Source organism: Medicago sativa, chromosome 2 (genome assembly GCF_051527215.1).
Source record: "Medicago sativa cultivar Bolivia chromosome 2, Bolivia_mono, whole genome shotgun sequence".
NCBI lineage: Eukaryota > Viridiplantae > Streptophyta > Magnoliopsida > Fabales > Fabaceae > Medicago > Medicago sativa.
Genome location: NC_140750.1, coordinates 14,379,767 through 14,399,349, shown reverse-complemented (window position 1 = coordinate 14,399,349; position 19,583 = coordinate 14,379,767). Strand labels below are relative to the sequence as shown.

The 19,583-nt window shown below is 34.5% G+C and overlaps 1 protein-coding gene across 1 annotated transcript; it reads right to left on the bottom strand.

The window, feature by feature from the left end:
- Positions 1 to 433: 433 nt before the first annotated feature.
- Positions 434 to 17,784, bottom strand: LOC146944810 (sister chromatid cohesion protein PDS5 homolog A-like). The gene is made up of 33 exons (XM_085743162.1): positions 17,525 to 17,784; positions 15,330 to 15,533; positions 14,957 to 15,138; positions 14,390 to 14,516; positions 14,040 to 14,258; positions 13,567 to 13,783; positions 13,321 to 13,466; positions 13,077 to 13,219; positions 11,821 to 11,970; positions 11,688 to 11,736; positions 11,408 to 11,599; positions 10,583 to 10,765; positions 9,769 to 9,926; positions 9,560 to 9,686; positions 9,036 to 9,185; positions 8,882 to 8,938; positions 8,589 to 8,725; positions 8,340 to 8,457; positions 6,266 to 6,400; positions 5,971 to 6,167; positions 5,388 to 5,544; positions 5,152 to 5,292; positions 4,591 to 4,662; positions 3,902 to 4,501; positions 3,685 to 3,792; positions 3,457 to 3,536; positions 2,960 to 3,011; positions 2,786 to 2,872; positions 2,618 to 2,655; positions 2,356 to 2,415; positions 2,090 to 2,244; positions 1,039 to 1,526; positions 434 to 915 (listed from the first exon to the last, which is right to left on the bottom strand). The coding sequence occupies exons 1-33, from the start codon at positions 17,615 to 17,617 to the stop codon at positions 862 to 864; spliced, it is 5,076 nt and encodes a 1,691-aa protein (XP_085599288.1). The 5' UTR covers positions 17,618 to 17,784; the 3' UTR covers positions 434 to 861.
- Between the last annotated feature and the right edge of the window lie 1,799 nt (positions 17,785 to 19,583).

The window sequence follows — 19,583 nt, the reverse complement described above, 5'->3', positions numbered from 1 at the left end:
TGGATATTTAAATTACTAATTGTAAATTTGTGTATTAATATTATAAAAAAAATATGACGAAATGATAGGTTTGATACAAAGTATAACAAATTATAACATAAAAATTAATATTACGAGATGAAAATCATTTATTGTGTCTGAAACATACTACCCCGAAATGAAATATAAGCAAAACGGATAGCTAAAAAGTCGATGTATGTAGACTTAATTTTTAACCACAGACATTGACTTTTCAACTATTACTTGTTTATATTTCATTCTGGATAGAGTATGAAATAGTAAAAAAAAAATAGAATAGATAAAACTACCAAGTAGTATTAAAACTCTGAGTATGAAAGTTGTCACCATTATAAAAAAACTGGCATGTTCATAAACCATGTTTAAACACAACAACAACATGAAGGAGCTGATGGTGAGGTCATCTTTCACACAGTTACAAAAACTACAGAGTATGAACAATAAATAAAAGATACAACAAATACAATTTATGACCATGTATAGCTGTACATGTTGCTTAAGTCAATTGATCATGATGGAAGGATAATGAACAACATCTACATGAATAAGTTAAACCTATGATCACCTACACACTACTAATGAAAGGTCATTTTGCATAACATAACCCTAAACCCTAATGCACCATCAATTTTTTCCTCCTAAATGTGGGAAGGTTACAACTTACATCTACACAAGGGTGGCTACAAATTACAATACAAGACATGCATGGCATATCTATTAATGTGTCAATAAATGGTAGTCACCATTTACATTATACCTCCTAATACAGGTTAAATGCTTCCACAGCACCACTCTAGGGTGGCTACAATTCAAAGATTTGTGTTGCAACAGCAGCCAAAATGCTCATTGTTTTTTCCCCGACGACCTTTTCTTCCCTGAGAGGGGTTTCCATTTTATCTGCATCAATCATTCTCATTGGTTACTGATACGCTTAGAAAATGTAATAAAATTTTATTTATCAAGCAAGAAAAAGCAAACAAAAAATAGGTGTTGCAATTATGTAGTGGCCGAGTTATTTACCAGCGGCTCATCATCGGGAAGCTCAGCAAATGTGGCATCTTCAGGACTTGTAAGATCATCAAGTGATTTTTTCACTTCTCTGCTAGGACTACTTTCCACATCACTCTCATGTTGGTTCCCTTCAGGACCTGATTCTTCTTCCTCATTAACATTTTCTCTCGAAGCTTCTCTTGATTCATCAGCATCTCTTTCTTTTGAACTATTTTCTTCTTCGTCGTTTTGAGCTCCTTGTGGGGAACCCTCTTTATCTTCAGAAAGTGTCTCAGGATAATCCTGTTTCTCTTCATCTGGTTCCTGCTTCTCTTCATTGGGTTCATGCTTCTTTTCATTGGGTTCATGCTTCTCTTCAACGGGTTCTTTCTTATTACTCACGCTCTTCTTTTTCTTAGATCTCTTACCCCACGAAACTGATTTCCTTTTCCTGTTAGGTTTCTTCTTTTTTGTTATGTTAACATCAGACCCTTCATCCTGTTCCCCTTTAGAACCATCTAGAACAGAAAATGAAACAAAATTGAGGAAAGAAGGTAGAAAAGACTAACAAAGTAGAAGTTTTACATGATAACCAGGAACCACAAAAAACATCAGTATAACCAATTATAACTGGAAAAACTCCAGGCATATATTCGTTTCAAGAGCAAATTAGCAAAGATTAAACCTGGCAGAACATGTAAGTATGCTATACACCTATAAACCTGGCAGAACACTTAGCTATGCCCTGGGATTTAAACCTGTTATTGGATGACTAGACCAGTACTCAAGTTTTATCTCATGCAAAAAAATTTAGTTTCACAATAGAAAAGAGAAATTTAGAAAGGAAAAATCACCACCTTTTCCCGGGCTAAAATGAGTTAACAAATGAAAGAGATGAATAAATAATAAGAAATATTTCACAATATTATCACATGTTTGTCACGTGACCAGGAAGCAGGAAGCATTAAATCCAGTGGAAAATTTGAAAGATGCCCACAATATTATCACATGTAATCAATCAGAAGTTTAAATGACAATTGATACATGCATTAAATTCAGATATATTTTTAAGTTACATTACCTGAGTTGATCTCAGCTTCAGCTATTGTGGTCTCTTCAGGGTTAGGTAACTCAGAGTCGGAGCTCTCATTAACACCTTCTTCATGGAAATTAGTTTTTGATGCTTTTCTTTGTCCACGTTTTGCATGCTTGCTAGGAGATGGTTTGCCATTAACTCTAAAAAAACGAAATGACACAGATACAATTTATAACAATAGAACATTGAACAAACCAATGCATGAACTTCTCTAAAAAAAAAAAAACAATGCTCTCATCTTTTCTACTAACATTTTTGTTGTCTTTTTGCTCGTTGAACCACCTGAACTTCTCTGTTTCTTCCCAGTAGAACTATAAACAAACAAGAAAATCAACACAAAAAGGAAGAAAGCGGCTCAGAATGGGTTAAAATATCATGTTCAATCAACTTAAGCAGATGAACATACTTTCAACTTTTTCAAACATATAAAAATTAGCAATATATATACGCACAATGCAACATATGCATTCAAATAGAACTACGCTAAAACTGATTTGCAGACGGAATACTTACACTTCATGTAACGATGGGCTTTTTGAGGACTTTAGCTTCTGGAAAAATTATAATATAAAAAGAGAATCAAACTTCATATGATATTTGATATCTTTAGTGGAAATGGAAAAAGCAGAACAGTTAAACTGCTTCAGAGAAAGATGACTAATGGAAAATAAGGATTCAGACCTTATTAGATTTGTTGCCCCCATCAATGAGCTCCCAACGTTCCTTTTCCAAACACAGTTTTTCTACTTCTCCATCATCATACAATATCTTTGACACAACATGCCAGGGTAAAATTGTGTCAGAATTTTATTACTTAGCTGGCAGAATAACTTCAGAACAAGAGAGTGGGCTTACCGCATGCTTCCTCTTTGAAGAATCATAAGACTGAACGGTTCCTTTATAAAATCTACAGAGCATCAATACACCAACATGAGAACTTTAATTAGTAATCATAGGAAAACAATAGAATTAGAAATTTGGCTCTAGGGTTTAAATAAGGCTAGAAAGTGACTAATAATTAAGCCAGTACCAGTCAGAAATTAAAACTGGTTAATGAGAACAGATGCAGCAAGAAGAACTTGAGATATGTAAACTAAAAAACGGGAAGTCAAAGCAAGCTACTAGAAATGCACAGGGAAAACAAGCAGTTAAAATCACAGTAATTCTACCAGCTAAAAACAAGCAGGTAAAGTCAAAACAAGCAACATAATTTGTCTTTCTTTAGGAATTTCAGTCGAAAAGCTTTCGAATTCACTAAAAAACACATGATTTTTATAGTTTAACCTTTGTATAAACTTAGTCGAATACGTGCATTGTTTTGATTCTACAACTTATATATGATAAGAACTTACTTCTTATCCAAAGGCCACCAAACTTTAACTCTGCTGCCGATCAGATCTTCAGCATCACTTTCACCTTCCTTTGTCGTACACTGCAAAAAGAAAAAAGAAATTAATCAAGCCAAACTACTAATATTATCCAAGAGATTTGCTAGAACACAGACATTATAACCTGCATAGAGGCGACACTGACATGAAACCCACAAATAAATTGACTGCAAAAGCAAAAGGGAGAGTTACCTTAGCTAATACTCCAATACTTTTTCTTTTCTGCCTTTTAGTAGAGCCTGCTGACGTTTTGAAATTCTCATTTTTCGTCTTATTAGGTGTCTTCAATTTACCAGAACTCTGCAACAGATACAGAAAATAAGCTGAAGTCTACAAGTTTTGTTTGAGTCCACTTTAATTACGATCATCCTAACATTAAAATAAATCAGTTTAGACAGCAAGACTCCACCTTTATGTCATGGTCTTCAGATTTGTCAGATTCATCAATACGATGATTCTCGGAGGCCTTAATTTTTTGTTCTGATGAGGGCTCTTTGCCTTTGACCAATTTTCTCTGCATATTTTTGCTACCTGTATCAGGGCTAATTCCTGCAATTAACAGTAATTTCCCTCCAGAGGGAACTTCCTCTGAAATTCTTTGAGAAACTTTTGAAGAACTACTTGGTCGCGATTTTCCATGTGTAACAGCAGACCGTTTCCGTTTAGGCACTGGAGCAAGTGTTTCTTCTCCCACTTTTCGTTTTTTAATTGTTCCAAACTCGGGGTCTTTCTGCACCTTCTTACTCAAAGAACTTTCATGACCATTACTTGATTCAAAATTAGTAGATATCCCCAAGTTATCCATATTAATTTCTCTGACCATATTTATGATATCAAAATCATCTCCAGCTTTTTTCGTTTCAACTGTCATGGTCTTGTTCTTTTTCACCACCTTCTTGCCCTTAGTTCCCCGAGATCTTATCTTCTTTACTATTTTTCCAAGGGGAACTTCATTTCTGTCCTTTTCACTGTCCTTTAAAGCATGATCCTCAGCTGACTGAGATGGAACCTGATATAGGAGAAACATTACTACATGACTCAAGATTAAAGACGCAGCAGAAATTACTAATTGATTTTCACCCTTCGCATCAAGCTTACACTTTCTAATTCAACTGATTCAAACTGAGCCAAGACACTTTCATCAGCCAACCATGTTTTTACTTCGCTTGCCTGCCAGATAAAAGAAACGGCATTAAGAAGCATTTTTTTGGTTAATGTAATCCATATATTTTATGAATGCTAAAAATCTGTCAACGAATATGACTACAAATCCATCTCGGCTCCATGTTCTGTAAACCTTAAATGAAACACTCCTAATAACATTCTATCATCAAGGAAATGCTTTCACCATCTAATCACAGAGTTTGTCTCTGAGATCTCTACCATCATAAAAACTGAAGAGTTTAATCAATTAAAAACGGTTTATCTCTACCAACAAAATCTACAACTTGAAACATGGAAGTTCAAAATGGCTTAATGGGCTAAATACTGATGCAGTTTAATAAGATGCAATCACGGCAATGCAACGAATCAACCTCATTTAATAGTAAATATCGTCAAGAAGCAGCAACTACTTGGATGGTGTTTTGTCTATCATGTGAAGAACACTTGACAATTTAGCATAACAGAAGGAAACTACAACTTGTCAAGAGGGGATACCTTAAGATCATTTTCCTTCTCACATGCTTTGTATATTATGGGAGGTAAAGAAACTGAATGAGACAATCCTTGCATATCAACATCCTTCTGCAGTAGTCGCTTGGTGATTGCTAATCCAAGGTCACATATGGCATGGGAATTCTGGCCATTCATTGATCACAAAAGTAAGATTACAGTCTCTCATTGCCTTTAATTTGCAATTTTTTATGTAAAAATAAAATAAAAAAATCCCCAACCTTTGACTTTGATGCATCAACCGCGTCCTCTGAGAGTTTAATACTCTGGAAGATAGAAGTAATGGCAGATATAGTTTCTTTCTCTTTGTCGGCAGTTAGTTCCGACTTGACATCTTCATCTCGTTGCACAAGCATTGATAGTATCAAGTGCAACTGCCTGCAAATTCAGGAGGATAGAATATGAATTTTATAGGAATGAGCATTCCAATCAGTATTTTAAAGCTCACTAGCAAGAGTAAAATTTATAGGTTTCTGCGAAAGATGCATTTAGGTGTTTCAGCCAAACAAAAAACTAAGAATACCGACCCTAACTGCATTAGAGCAGGACAAAACCAAGAAAAGGCATTTAGTTACTGCATAAATTTTGGATTTTTGAGTTATTACTTATTGCAAACTATATAAGCTTCCATAAACTGGATGTCAGTCACACAAAGTCAAACCTTTTTGCGGGAAAAAAAAAAACAGCAAGTGGCTGGGTATATATTTTTCAAATATGCATACAATCATAGATAAGCAATATATGTATTAATACAAACTCTTCCTCTGCCACTTAAAGAGTTGTCCTATATGAGTAAAATAATACCTGTATATAGTTTTGTATGCTTCAGCATCCTTGCATTCATCAATATTGGGACAAGATAGGTTAGCAAGTGCATGAACTAGGTATGGAAGAATGTACTCAGGGTAAGTGGTCAAGGGTTTTGCATCTGATTTCCCTGAAAGCTGCCCAGCCCTTTCTTGGTGATGCATGTGAATAACATCAGTTAAGTTCTGCTTATCCTACATTAACCAACACAAATCATCAACAATGACACAAAAGTGGTGTCAAAACTAGGAGATTTGCAAATGCAAAAGGATTAAATCAATCAAAATATTACCTCTGCAAACTCCTCAGAGTTGGTTCCGAATATGTTTAATATAAAAGCACATGCATATTTGGCTTCCAAATTGTGGTCTTTTATATATTGATGAACTTTGCTTAAGAAAACCTTCTTAGCTTGAGGGAAGCCAATCTATCAGATCAAATATAAGACAAGTGAATTGGTAATTTATACACTGGAATGAAAACATTGACAAATCAATTTCACCCTATACATATAGCTCATTTAACAAATAGAGTCTTGGGATACAAGACTCCAATGGACGTACTCTCCACTTTCTACCCTGATCTACACGCCACAGATAACATCGTTCCTAAGATTATTAAGCATGTGTCCTTTTAACGCATATTAAATATGTCATCGTGAGCTACCCTTTGACCTAAAAAGGACGTAAGTGGTATCACCCTTTGTCCAGAATTTTTTTATTTTTTATTTTTTGTATTCTGGGGTAGTATATTCAGTGAAGAGAGTTATACTTCACCCACCCTATCTTCAAGAGTCAAATTCAACAAGAGAAGACGATGATTTTTTCCCCCCTCAATTTGTCTAAACAAATCCACTTTTGAACCTATGCCTGTGGCAACTTCTGACCTTCTACTTGAAAAACCACACATGAGATATTACGAGGAAGATCGATGTCCTTGAGCCTGAACCCCCTTTCCATTGCAAGATGAAACTGAATTTCATATGGATAGTGAAGAACAAAATATACCTAGTCATTAGAAGAAAATGAACTGGAGAGTGCACAAATCAGCCTTTATGCCATGTCTTAAGCTTGTATCAAGTTCAAAGATAGACCATATACTTATACCTTTGGTCTCCCTCTATCTCTAAGTATTGAACTACACCCTATTTGGCCAACCTTCTTAATGGGGGATTCTAGGGGTCTTATCAATATCATTAAGGCTTTGTCTAGTGAAAAAAGGAAGCAGGACACAAATATGGAGATGGAGATATTATAAAAATATAGGCCTAGAAGCCATGAGCAGGGAAAATATCGTAATGATAAGAGATGCTACTAAGGAGAAATAGCTTGAGTTGTTTAGCTATGGAGTTTAAGATTTTAGCATTAGTAAGGTAGAAGTATAATTATTTTAGATTGAGTTTTCCCATTCTAGAAGGGCATTTTTATTTTGCAATAGTAACCCTTAGAATTCAGGCCAAACCCGACTCAGTCCCAAAATCTAGTTTCATAGGATGAAGATTTCTTCAGCCTTATAAGGACTACTTTGGTCATATCACTAGTCAATATAGAAACCAGTAGTATGTTATACATCTCAAAGAAACAGGTAGGATAACATGAAAACCAGAAAATACTCCAATGGATCTAATTTGAGACTGATAAATTGAGGAAGATCTCCAAGAGGTTCAATGTACCAAAGTCTGATGGGAAGACTTATCTATCCCACACACAATTGGACAATACATTCTGTAAGCATGGATACCCAATTCGTGTATAACCCGAAAGAAGTTTACTTGCAAGCAGGACACCAAGTACTACAATACCTAAATACTAGGAAAAGGCATTTTATTCAAGAGAAATGGAAGTGTGGTGCTTGAGGCATACACCAATGTTGATTATTCTGTGTCACGGTCACAAATTGATAGGAAATCAAACACTGGGTACTACACTTTTTCTAGGGAACTCTTGTGACTTAGAGGAGTGAATTGATGTCAATACATGCTAAGCTTGATGTGAAACAGGGTTGGTAATCCAACATTTCAGAATATTTAACCCAAGTTGGGAGCGAAGAATGCATCACCACTCCACGGAGGAGAATGAAAAAACCAAGTTATGTCAAAAATCACTTGGTAACAGATTATATTTCTAGAATTAGATGCATTTAACTGCACTCCCTATTCTACCAAGGCTGTGGATTTAATTGACGCTAGTTTCTTTCCTTTTTTTATAAGGCTGTGTGTGTATCCAAGTTCTAACCCACAGGTTAATCACCAAATTATTAACAGTATTCCGTATTTTTAATCTCTTAAATTCTTAAAAATGTGATGAACAAATAAACCGATGCTCAAGAAGAGATTAAAGTAAATAGAAGGGTAATAGGGAACCTACCTCTGATGTCCTTAAAGTTAAGTGAAAAATATCAGCAGGAATTTTATGATCCCAAAGCCTTGCCAAACGAAGAACTGCCTTTGCAGAAGCAAGCCTCAGATGGGCCTTATCGACTGAACTGCAAGAGCGAAAAAATGAATACATAGTGTTTGAACCCACAAAACCGATTTGAAATGATATGAACAAAGAGTGACAATTTTCAGAGAGAAATGAATTGAAAAAAAATATAGATCTGTGAAGCTATTATACCTTGACTTTATGTCCTTTGATATTTCACCATATGAAAGTATGTTTCGTAGGATATCCAGAAGACCATCAATACCAGGACGAACAAGAGCATCTTTGACAGGCAAGTAGCTTTTCACTACGGTTTTGATGCCATATATCTGCAGCGAAAAAGAAGAGATACAAAGTGAGAGAATAAAATAAAACAGTCAAAGAATAGCTAGCTTACAAACATTATCCAATAAGCTACTATCTGTATCAAAATAATACAATAAAAACACTATCTAAAGTATCGTAAAAACTATAGTCGACTATACCTTCAACACACAAATATCACTTTTATCATCCCAAGATGCTCGTGTGGAATCATCTTTCTGAAGACATAAGACAAGAATTTAATTTAAACAGAAATTGATTACTTTGACACTTATCCCATAAAGAACTTCATGCAAAGGAGTTTAAAAGGCTTACACCATCACTTTTAAGAATCTTGTTTATTATAAATTCTTCAATGTCACTCTCTCGAGTTTCAAATACAGGCATTGCAGTCTGTGCTATACAACCCAAAGACTGCAAAACGGTGGGCAGATTTGTTTTCTCCTCCAGCGTATCTACAAGCCTCTGCATATAAGGTAAGAACAATCAGAATTACAAAGTATTATAATAAAGACAAAATTATCCTTATTACACTAAAGATAAGGATTGATGTAACAAAAAAAAAAAACAGATACAGGCTAATTACACCTTCCTTTTTTGGAAAATTACACCTACCTACCTCGTTCTATGTACTGTTCTTACACTTTAAAACCTTATATTTTTTAAGAAAAGCACATCTACCTCCCCTGCTTATATGCACCAACCGTATATAAAGTCCCATTAACAATAACAAATCAAGAGGGGTAGGAGTGAGTTTTAAAACAACAAAGGTGCAGGTGTAATTAGCAGTAACCTCAGGGGAGGCCAATGAATCTATTCATATAACAAACATATGAAACCTTGTATAGAACAGAGAGAGACTTGAGGCCATCATCTTTTGTTATTGCAGCTAGAGCATGCACAGCATACTTTGCCTGTCTCCGACTGCCTTCTAAACATAGTCTTTCTAACATAAGGTCTACAGAACTGCATGACGAAAGGAAATAATAAGAATAGAATAAAAAAAAGGTAATGAAATTAAGAGAGTTAATAAGTTTGACAGTGGCACCTTGACGTAACTGCTAGCTGTTCTCGAATTGTACCACCAGCCTTTGATAAAACATTCAAAATACCCTCTTTGATCATATCATTATTACTATCCTTGAGTAGCTTCACCAGGTCCTCCTCGCTACCGCTAAACAAGTGTGGACTGAAACGAGCAATTATCTGCACATTATCATAAATGAGTTAACCAGAAGATAGAAAAGATGATTCCAAGACCTTTATTTCTCATGAAAATGACTGAAAATACCCACAGTTCCATATCAAAATCACAAAAGTATATGAAATAAATGAAAAGGGCACTGCAAAAATACAAGAACTATAATTCATGAAACTGCTTATGATTTTGATAAACCATTATTGGACCTCCTCCTAACAGCTTGTCTATGACATGATATCAGTGTTTCTTTAACTAAAAGAACAATTCTTGCCACCCTCACTCTCTCAGTTTAATTTAATATGCAGTAATAGTGGAACTGTGTTGTCTCCACATTTTAAGCTCGGTGACCTCAGGTGAGAAGTCGTGCTAAAGATATCAATAACTAACAATAAAATCAGTCATTAACCTTCTCAGCTAATCCTAACCGCTAAAATTGTTGGGAAGAATCGGTACTTGAAAGATATTCAACCTAATCCCAAAGATAACCAATTAATCAGCAGCAGTGTTATCAGTACAAACAAAAATATAGACACGCTTGTGAACTTTTCCCCACCCTGTCTGAATGAACTGAAGTAGAAATTGTTGCAGAATCATGACAGAATGTACAAGAACCAACGGCAGTAAGTCAATACACATAACACACAAAAGGACATGATCTTACCACTAATATATTCATGCAAGATTGTATACGCTGATCATTCTCAGCAGAAATATATCTGATGATTTCTGAAAGAATAGCTGTTGTGTGCTCCTTGTTGAATAGCAAATAGGAGCACTTTACATACAAGGCATTCAGAAATTCATTGAGCTGATGTTTCTCACCAAGTATTTTAATTAAATCATCCTGCAAACAAAAGGTAAAAAATAACCAACATCAGTAAATAACAAACTGTAAATTACAGTTTCTTTCTTTCTTTCTTTATAAGAAAAGTAACATAAGCATAGGATAGTCTAAATCACAATATGATTGTACCATTTGTATGTTTAAATACTACTCTCTTAACAGACTCCACAGGTTAAATAATTGTTCAGAATTACAATGTTAACATCTATGTAATTAATCTCATTGATGCCTATCAAATAAGTTCATGCAAGTAACTGGAAAGTGGACCCAGAGAGAGATGAGAGTAAAATGTAAAGTAACTGTAACAATCAAATCTACATTTACTGCATAGAATATAGATGAATTCTTAGCTATACACTATCGTAGATTATAGCTAATTTAGGATATGACGCTCATTAGCTTTTGTTGTAAATCTTGAACAGTTTTTTATAGATAGCAGTGTGATATCATTAGACACAGAAATCATAAACATTATAGTAACAAATTCTGAAGCTTAGTAATGTAACCCCCAGGAACTGGGTATTAGCGCCAAATATTCAGTTCTCATATTTTCACTTCAATAATTAATCCCATGCAATTCGCAACAATTACATTCCAAAGTAATATCTCAAAAAACATATACATCAGTTTCAGATAGATTACCCTGTATGCACGAGTTTGATGAAAGCTCGTATTTGGATCAACAAGATTCGTCAAAATTTTCCAGATATTAGTGTCATTTAATTGATCAAGAATCTGGAAACTCTCCTCAGCCTCCGTTGGGTCAGCAAATGAACGGGACATTACTCGAAAACAGAACATGATCTTCTTTTGAACCTCAGGATTTTCTTTATCCTGCATTTGAAAGAGATCAATACCTTCTCCAAATCAAAATTCTTTTGAAAGTTCAGCTTTTTAACTTTCGAAGTCACCATAAACATACCTGACTATTCTGCCTCAGAGCTAGATACTTCTGCAGCTCCTCTTGTAGCCTGCCATTGAAGAGGAATCATGAAAACCGCAAACTTGATACACCATAAAATATATAAGTCATCACATAAGTCAACCAAGCTCACCTTTGTTTTTGCTCTAGTATCCTTTCAAGAGCCCTGACCTCAACATTATCTAATCCAGAGAAAATATCAATCCAATGTTTAACAATATCATTCATAGCAAACTCCGATGGAAACAAGGACCCACACAGAACAGCTTCGATTGTATCTGATCTGAAGAATGAAGCAAACAAAAGAAACGTCAACAGTTAGAACATCTTTATTCCTAAGTAAACAAAAACAAGAAACTATAAACAAATCACACGGGGAAAAGAACAAAGCAACCACAGAATGACATGGAACCCTTGTGTATTTTTTGTTACAACGCACTTGCTCGCTTATCATTGTACTTGAATCATAGTGTCTTGCTTGTGGGAAATGACATCATTTTTGTGTCTAAACCAATCATATCATGTAAATTTAAAAGGTTTTACGCTGAGTGTCAATTACAAAACAAAGCCCTAACTTTTTTGCATGGTTTGGGACCCGGACTATGCAGTAGATATTGGCAAGGATTCAAGAGAAAAATATACTAATGAATATTAAGAAAATAAACTAATTAAATATAAACTTCATGCTTGAAAGTATAGGAAGTTCTGATTAGTTGTTTAGTTACTTAAATTGTTTTCAACTATTCCATTCTCTCATCTCTGCACTATAAGTTTGACTATGTTAACAGATACATAAGATGTTAAACTCATGTAGCATATTGCCAGCACATCATCTATGCAGGTGCAAAAAAAAGTTATACTAAAAATGCAGCAAATTAAATTCAAAATAAACTCAGAAGGAAAAATAGAATGACATTATAACACTAATAGAAGGATATATCAACATATATTTCAGGCACAAGGAATGTTATTTAGTTATTTACTCAAAGATAAAATCCGAACCTCACGTAAAAAATAGAAAAATCCCTCAATCTAAAAGTTGTGAAGCTATAATTAGGTGTGTTATTGAAGTTGTCAAAGACACAAAATCCTCTATTTTCTCAGCAAATCTGAGTTAAGCTTGAACTGTCTGTAGCTTCAGATGGATAGAGTATACACTTCATTCCACTTTTATTGGTTGGTGATCATAAAAGCAATATGCTGTGCAATTGTTTCCAATTTACAACTTTTAAGAAAAGGTCGGTCGATATTTAATTGCCATAAAACAATTAAGGTTTATACCTACGTTGTAATCAAATATTACATGACAAAACAAAAATCAATGTACAAAAGTAATGACTGATGCAAATATTGTTAAAGATATAACCGTAGTATGCAACAGTATTTCACCTGAAATCTTTGTCATGGAAACATCTAAGGATCTTCCCAGGAATCCAGTCATATCCATCGGGGTTAACGTTGTCGGAGCTTTTCTCACAAAAAACTCTATATATCTCGATCAATCTCTCCAAGGTATACTTTTTAACAAGTTGCTGGAGAAGTAAAGCAAAACAGAGATTTAAGATTGAAACGAAATCGTCAGAAATAAGAGAGAACATAGAATTACAATAACGTCGATTAGAGGAATACGTACAGATTTATCATGAAGCCGCTCTGCAACAAGATTCACGGCGTCAAAAGGAACTGCATGTAGGGCATGACATGCCACATCACTGATAACAGCCACAACTTGCTTTCGGAAATTTTCATCAGAATCCAAAAGCCCGTCACAAAGGGCAGCTAAAAAGTTCGGTGGAAATAAACTTAGCAGATATAGATAGTAATAAATTCAATATAAGAAGCTGGGACTGAATATGATTGACATGATTAATTGACTCACAGATTAGTTGAGGAGCTTCAGGTCTCTGAGGATTTGACAGAAGAGAGCTCTTTACATGCTCAAGGACTGACATGCGAACCCCAAAATCTGTATCAGTCAACCTCTTTAAAAACTCTGAAAGTATTGGCTGAAATGCCAAAGCACTGGAAATTCCAGGAAGAGCAATTATATCGCCGACTAAGTTCACTGCTTTCAGACGGGTTTCCAACTGGTCAGTCTGTAAATTTCCAAATTACAGATGAGAATCCATGTATCATATTTGACTTGCAGTCAAGAGTACAAATTTGCTTAAAGTCGTAAACAAAATTTGATGAAAGATAAACTATCATAGTGGCTTCTGTTATTATATTGTTGGAAGTTCATACATTCTAAAGAACATGCATTCTGCAATGCCATAACATTTGCATACAAAAAACATCTCATCGGAGCACCAAGGTCAATTTAGTGCAAACAAATAATACTTCAGAAATTACCTGTAGCTCCCCTGTGACATAAGGGAGAATTCCAGATAGGATCTGAGGAGCACAGCAACAGATATCATATAATACTTCATGGTTCTGAAGTTGACTATTCACTGGCTTGCTTTTTCCTGACACTAATGATAGAAAAAATTGTTTGATGCTAGGTTCAAGTGTGCCTATACATTGCTGTATGACATTCATGGAAAGCTTCCTTGCTGCTGCAGTAACATCCTGGAATTAAATAATATAAGCAAATCGTGTTTCTTATATAATATTAGAGATAACACAAACTATGAGATTCATCCTCCAAGAGCATAAGCTATCTCCCAATAATAGGATAAAGTATAAGAAAAAATACTTACTCTTTTTTCACGACCTAACGTGGACAGAAGAATAGATAAAAGATCCTCACGAACATCCTCACTCTCCTCTAAGAGAACAGCCATAATACTTTGCATGGATGATAGAACATTTTCTGGATGATCATCTCTGGGTATGAGACAACATATACAAGAACCACTAGTTAATACAAAAAGGGTCTTTATTCAAGAAAAGGAGTATAAAAAATTTGTCACTCAGGAAGTACTAGAACGAAGAATCACTTGATACAATTGATTGATAACTCAATTAGGTAAATACAAATAACTGGTAAATAATGAGCAAAATGTTCAAAATAAGTCAATGAATCAAGAAGCACTCAACCTAAGTACACAAAAACCTATGTTATACATAGCATGGTTTCAGGTACAATAATATGCCAAGCATCACAAATAAAATATCCCAAGTGTATTTTTTTTTAATGCCAACAGAACACAGAAGGACAAGATAGGCAGAGCAGGGAGCAACAAAAATAGAGAACATACAATTAACTCTTTTACATGAGCACACGCATACAATTAACTAAGCAAAAAATTTCATGATAAACTAACCTCACAACTGCAAAAAAAGTACTGAATATCTCATTCACCAGATCATCACATTCAAGATCCAACATTACAACACACGATCTATATTTTGCAAGAGTATCCAGCATAGCAACTTCCATGCCAAAGGATGGACTACTTATATCACTCAGACCACTAAAAGTGCTCACAATCAACTGAAAGATGTCCTGCAAATGGATTGAACAAAGATTAGGATGAATGTTCCCACCTAAATTTCTCTTTAGGGTTGGCTGATAGTAAAAGGATTGTCATTATACCATTTTAAGTTAAAAAAAATAATCTAAGATAATCTAACCATCCAAAAATAAATAAAAAATCTAATCAACATAATCAGATAACTAGGGTAAATGGAAGGCACCTTAAGAACATCATCACTGTAAGGAGCTTCAGGTGCAGTTATTCGCGTTATCTCACAAACACATGTTGCTACTAGAAGTTTTACATCCCTATCTTGGTGCTTCAGCAATTCTGGCTTAACAATTGCATTCAAAAAGGGCTTCATTGACTCCAATGCTGAAGCTGAGGGTGATTGATCCATGTCCGTAAGGCATGTTGCCGCTTGCTGCAGATCGAGAAACATTTTGTTGTGGGGGACGTTAGCAGTTGCCAATCAAAAATTGACTCAACACATAAGATGAAAAAAAATTACACCGCACAATGGTAACATAAGTAAAACTAAAATACTTTCTAATATTCGATACCATTATACACATGTCTGGCCTCAAGCATTAGATGCTTATATACTGGTTTAAATTGTAAAGTGCAAAGTTAGTTTTTGTTTCTTTGGTGATAGCATATTAGCATGTTCATTTGGCTTGAGCCTATTAGGCGTGTGTGTTAATACAATGCACACCTCTAACTAACTGAACTTTCACAGCAAGCTTTGACGGCTAGAATAGTATATTCACACAAAACTCAATACACAGAAATGTTATGTACTATTGAGAAGTCTATTCTTGTCAACCCTGAGTAGCAAGTTTAAGCAAAATGACATGTACCTCAATATGTTTCTCAATTTTCTCTCAATCCTGTTCATTGCTTAATGACATGTACCTTAGGCCAATGAAACTAGGCTATCCGCTATCCTATACTAATTACTACATATCTGGTTACAGGCTTACGGGAAATTTACTGAGCCAATTCAGGCATGCACTTCCTTAAATGGATACTTCCAATTTTTTTCAAAAGAATTAACATTAATATGAAGGAACTAGATATATAAAAGCCTTTGCAGATGAAAACATAGTTTATTCCAAAATGTGTATCATAGTGTGTTAAGACCTCGGATAATATGCTTCATAGGTACAACAATATATGCGTCGACAGGTAAGCTGACCACTCATTCAGAAAGTGCGGTGCATGTCTTTCTAAGTCAATGGCTTTAGAGAAAAATATATATATAAATCTTTCATGATATATCTCATAAGTCACAATCCAACTCTAGTAAACACCACTTTCAATCTCATCTACATTTCGAAATTGAAAATAGTACATTCATCAAGCATGCACACTTTCACTCGATCTACGTAATGTGATTAAACAAAATCCAGGGTTCATTGAAGTAAGTGGTTCATTTACTCATTGAAAAAACTAGACAATAAGACACAGATTGGTGAGACTCGAAGCAACTAATTTCTTCCTTTTCACTCCTAGCTCTACTTCTTCGCTTTCCCTCCATAATTTCTCATTCGAATTTTAAATACTCAATAGCTTTACACATATTCCATAAACACCCTTAGATTAATTTCTTAGTAATATTGTAAGTAGATGACTATAATAATTGAGTCTGGATTTGCTTTACTGTCTTTTAATGTAAGATAGACACAAGTGATAGATTAGTGGGACTCATTATAATAAGTGGATCCCACTAATCTTCCACTTGTATGTATCTCTCATAATCGAACGGTAAATAGAGGATAGATAAATGGAGCAAATCTGAACTCGTAATAATAAGGGGTGGATTGGTAAATGTATTATCTTTTTTTACATAGAATCAAAAAAAAGTAAATGTGCCCTTAACTACCATCCTTAATATGTGTGAAAGTACTTCTGCTTATAATTGAGTCCAGAGGGAGTACTAAAGAACTTAATTAGAACAAGGTACAATACCAACTTTTCACAGCACCCAAACCCTAGATAATACCACCTTCAAAACCATTAATTAAAAAATGAACTTAACTCAAAATTCTCCACAAACATGCTACAAATTAACCAAATTCTCACATCAAACAAAGTAAATCTGACAATTTAATTCCTAATTTGCAAATTAAAAATAAAAAACTATTATTTATCATAAAATTTGAAACTAATCTACACATTACAGCTCAATTCAATTTTCCCAAATTACAAATCAGCTAAAACCCAAAAAAAAAAAAAAAAAAAAAAAAACTTTAAACTGAAAATAACGGACGCAATAACGAATAACTAACCCCCAAAAGAAATAAATTCGAAATTTTGCATAATTAAAGCTCATAATTGATAATTATGAACCTAATTGGGAAAATAAAAACCAAGGAAAATTCAAAAAATTAATCAGAAAAAAAAAATGCAAACCTTCAATATTTGAATTAGAGCTTCTATGGAAGGAGGAATAATTTGGAGTTTGGATCCCAGGTCCTTGAGCTGAAGATGAGGTTTTTGACCCATTACGACGTCGTTTTATAGATTCGCGTGTTTTATCATGCGACAAAACGCGAAGAAGAAGAAGAAGAAGAAAGAGTGAAGAAATTAAGGAGAAGAAGAATTGAAACAAGGGTTTTGTTTTTGTTTGGTTTTTCTCTCTCTCTATCTTATGTGTGTTCGTGTCGTCAAGTGAAGAGAGGCTTACGATTTTCGAACATTTTTACCATGTTACACGCGCTGACTTTTTTTTCTTTGTTCCTAAATCAAAGTGGATAACTCAACCGCACACAACTACATAGATTAATCTTTTTTAATCAGAATGACAAAACACTTTGCGTTAACATTGTTGCATTCACTTGATAAAAAAAAACATTGTTGCATTCGTAGGATTGTAATAATGTACATGTGTTTTCACGGATTTAGATTTGATGCAATAATTGTGTCACGTCGTCTGATTTGAAATCAACGATTGTGATCGTCTCTAGTTGATTTTATCTTTGTATGATTTGAATCGTCTGATATGTGATAAACGATTGAGATGTGAAACAGCGTGTAGCTGCATGCGTTTTCAACATATCCGTGTTTTCACTATGTTAGATTTTGTAAAAAAGTTAATCTTTTATTCTAATTTATTTTTGTAACTAATCAATTATTTTTATCATTAAATGTTGTCATATTTATCATTTTTCATCCAACATCGTTAAAAAAAGTTTATCAAATTGTGTATTTATTAATTATTAAAAATAAAAATAAAAACTCTCACCTGATAGTTTCTTGAAAACACTTATCGGATAATGTGATTAAACTTAATGTGGATGAGAGCTATATTGATAACCTAAATCATTTTGGTTATGGTGGTCTTCTTGGAAATTTGTTAGGGGGTTTGATTTTTCGCTTTTCTAAAAGTTGGTGTTTTACGTATAATATTAGGATTAAAACCAGGATGCAATGTTCTCTATGCATCTAGACAAATACTTGGGCTGGATTGGTTCAATCCTGGTTTCTATCAACATTTCTCGTATTTGTGCAGTCTTGTTATATTTCAGTAGTGTTGTTTGTGGCTAAACAATCAGTTTCATCTGTCTCTTAACTAAACGAATATTGCTCTGATTTCTAAGGGACAAGAACAAAAGACGATAAAATTGGAGTTCCATCGCAATATGCAATGTTCTTTACAAACTACTGGCAAAAGCTCTTGCAAATAGGTTCAAATATCTCATCCACAAGTGCATCTTTGATAATCAATCAGTCTTTGTACATGGGCACCTTATCTTAGATAATGCAATGATAGCCATTAGTGGTACACCACATGAAGGTTAGTAAGCGCGACAAGGGTAAAAATGTCGCACTCAAGTTGGATATAATAAAGGCTTATGCTCGCATTGGTTGGGTGTATCTCAAAGAGGTTATGTTGAAGATGGGATTCGTTCTTGGATGGGTCAGATGGATTCTAATGTGTAGAGTCAATTGATTATCTAGTAACAGTTGACAATGAATTAGTGGGACCTAGTATTCTTGACTGAGACATGAGGTCATTTGTCCCCTTACCGGTTTACTTTATGGGTTGAAGGGATTTATGCACTTATCTGTCAAGTTCAAAGTAGAGGTGACATCCACAACGTCAACATTTGTCATAATGCACTTGTTGTTTCTCACCTTTTGTGTGTGCAGATAATTGTTTTCCTTTTTTAAGGAGGGGGAACGTGGAGCTCAAACGATGAATAACATCTTGGCAACATATGAAACCGCTCTGGGGTAAGCTATAAGCCTCCCAAAATCTAAGGTTTATTATAGTCGCAATTTCCAACAACCTATGCAACACTTTATTGCTGATATTTTGGGAGTTCGAGCAGTGATGGGAGTAGGTACTCATAAATGTCTCATGTGAAGGTTTGTGAATTAATTGACCACTCCAATAAGGTATGGAAATTGCATCTCATTCATAAGTTTTTCGATCAACATGTTGCTCAGTCGTTTCTCAGCACGCCAC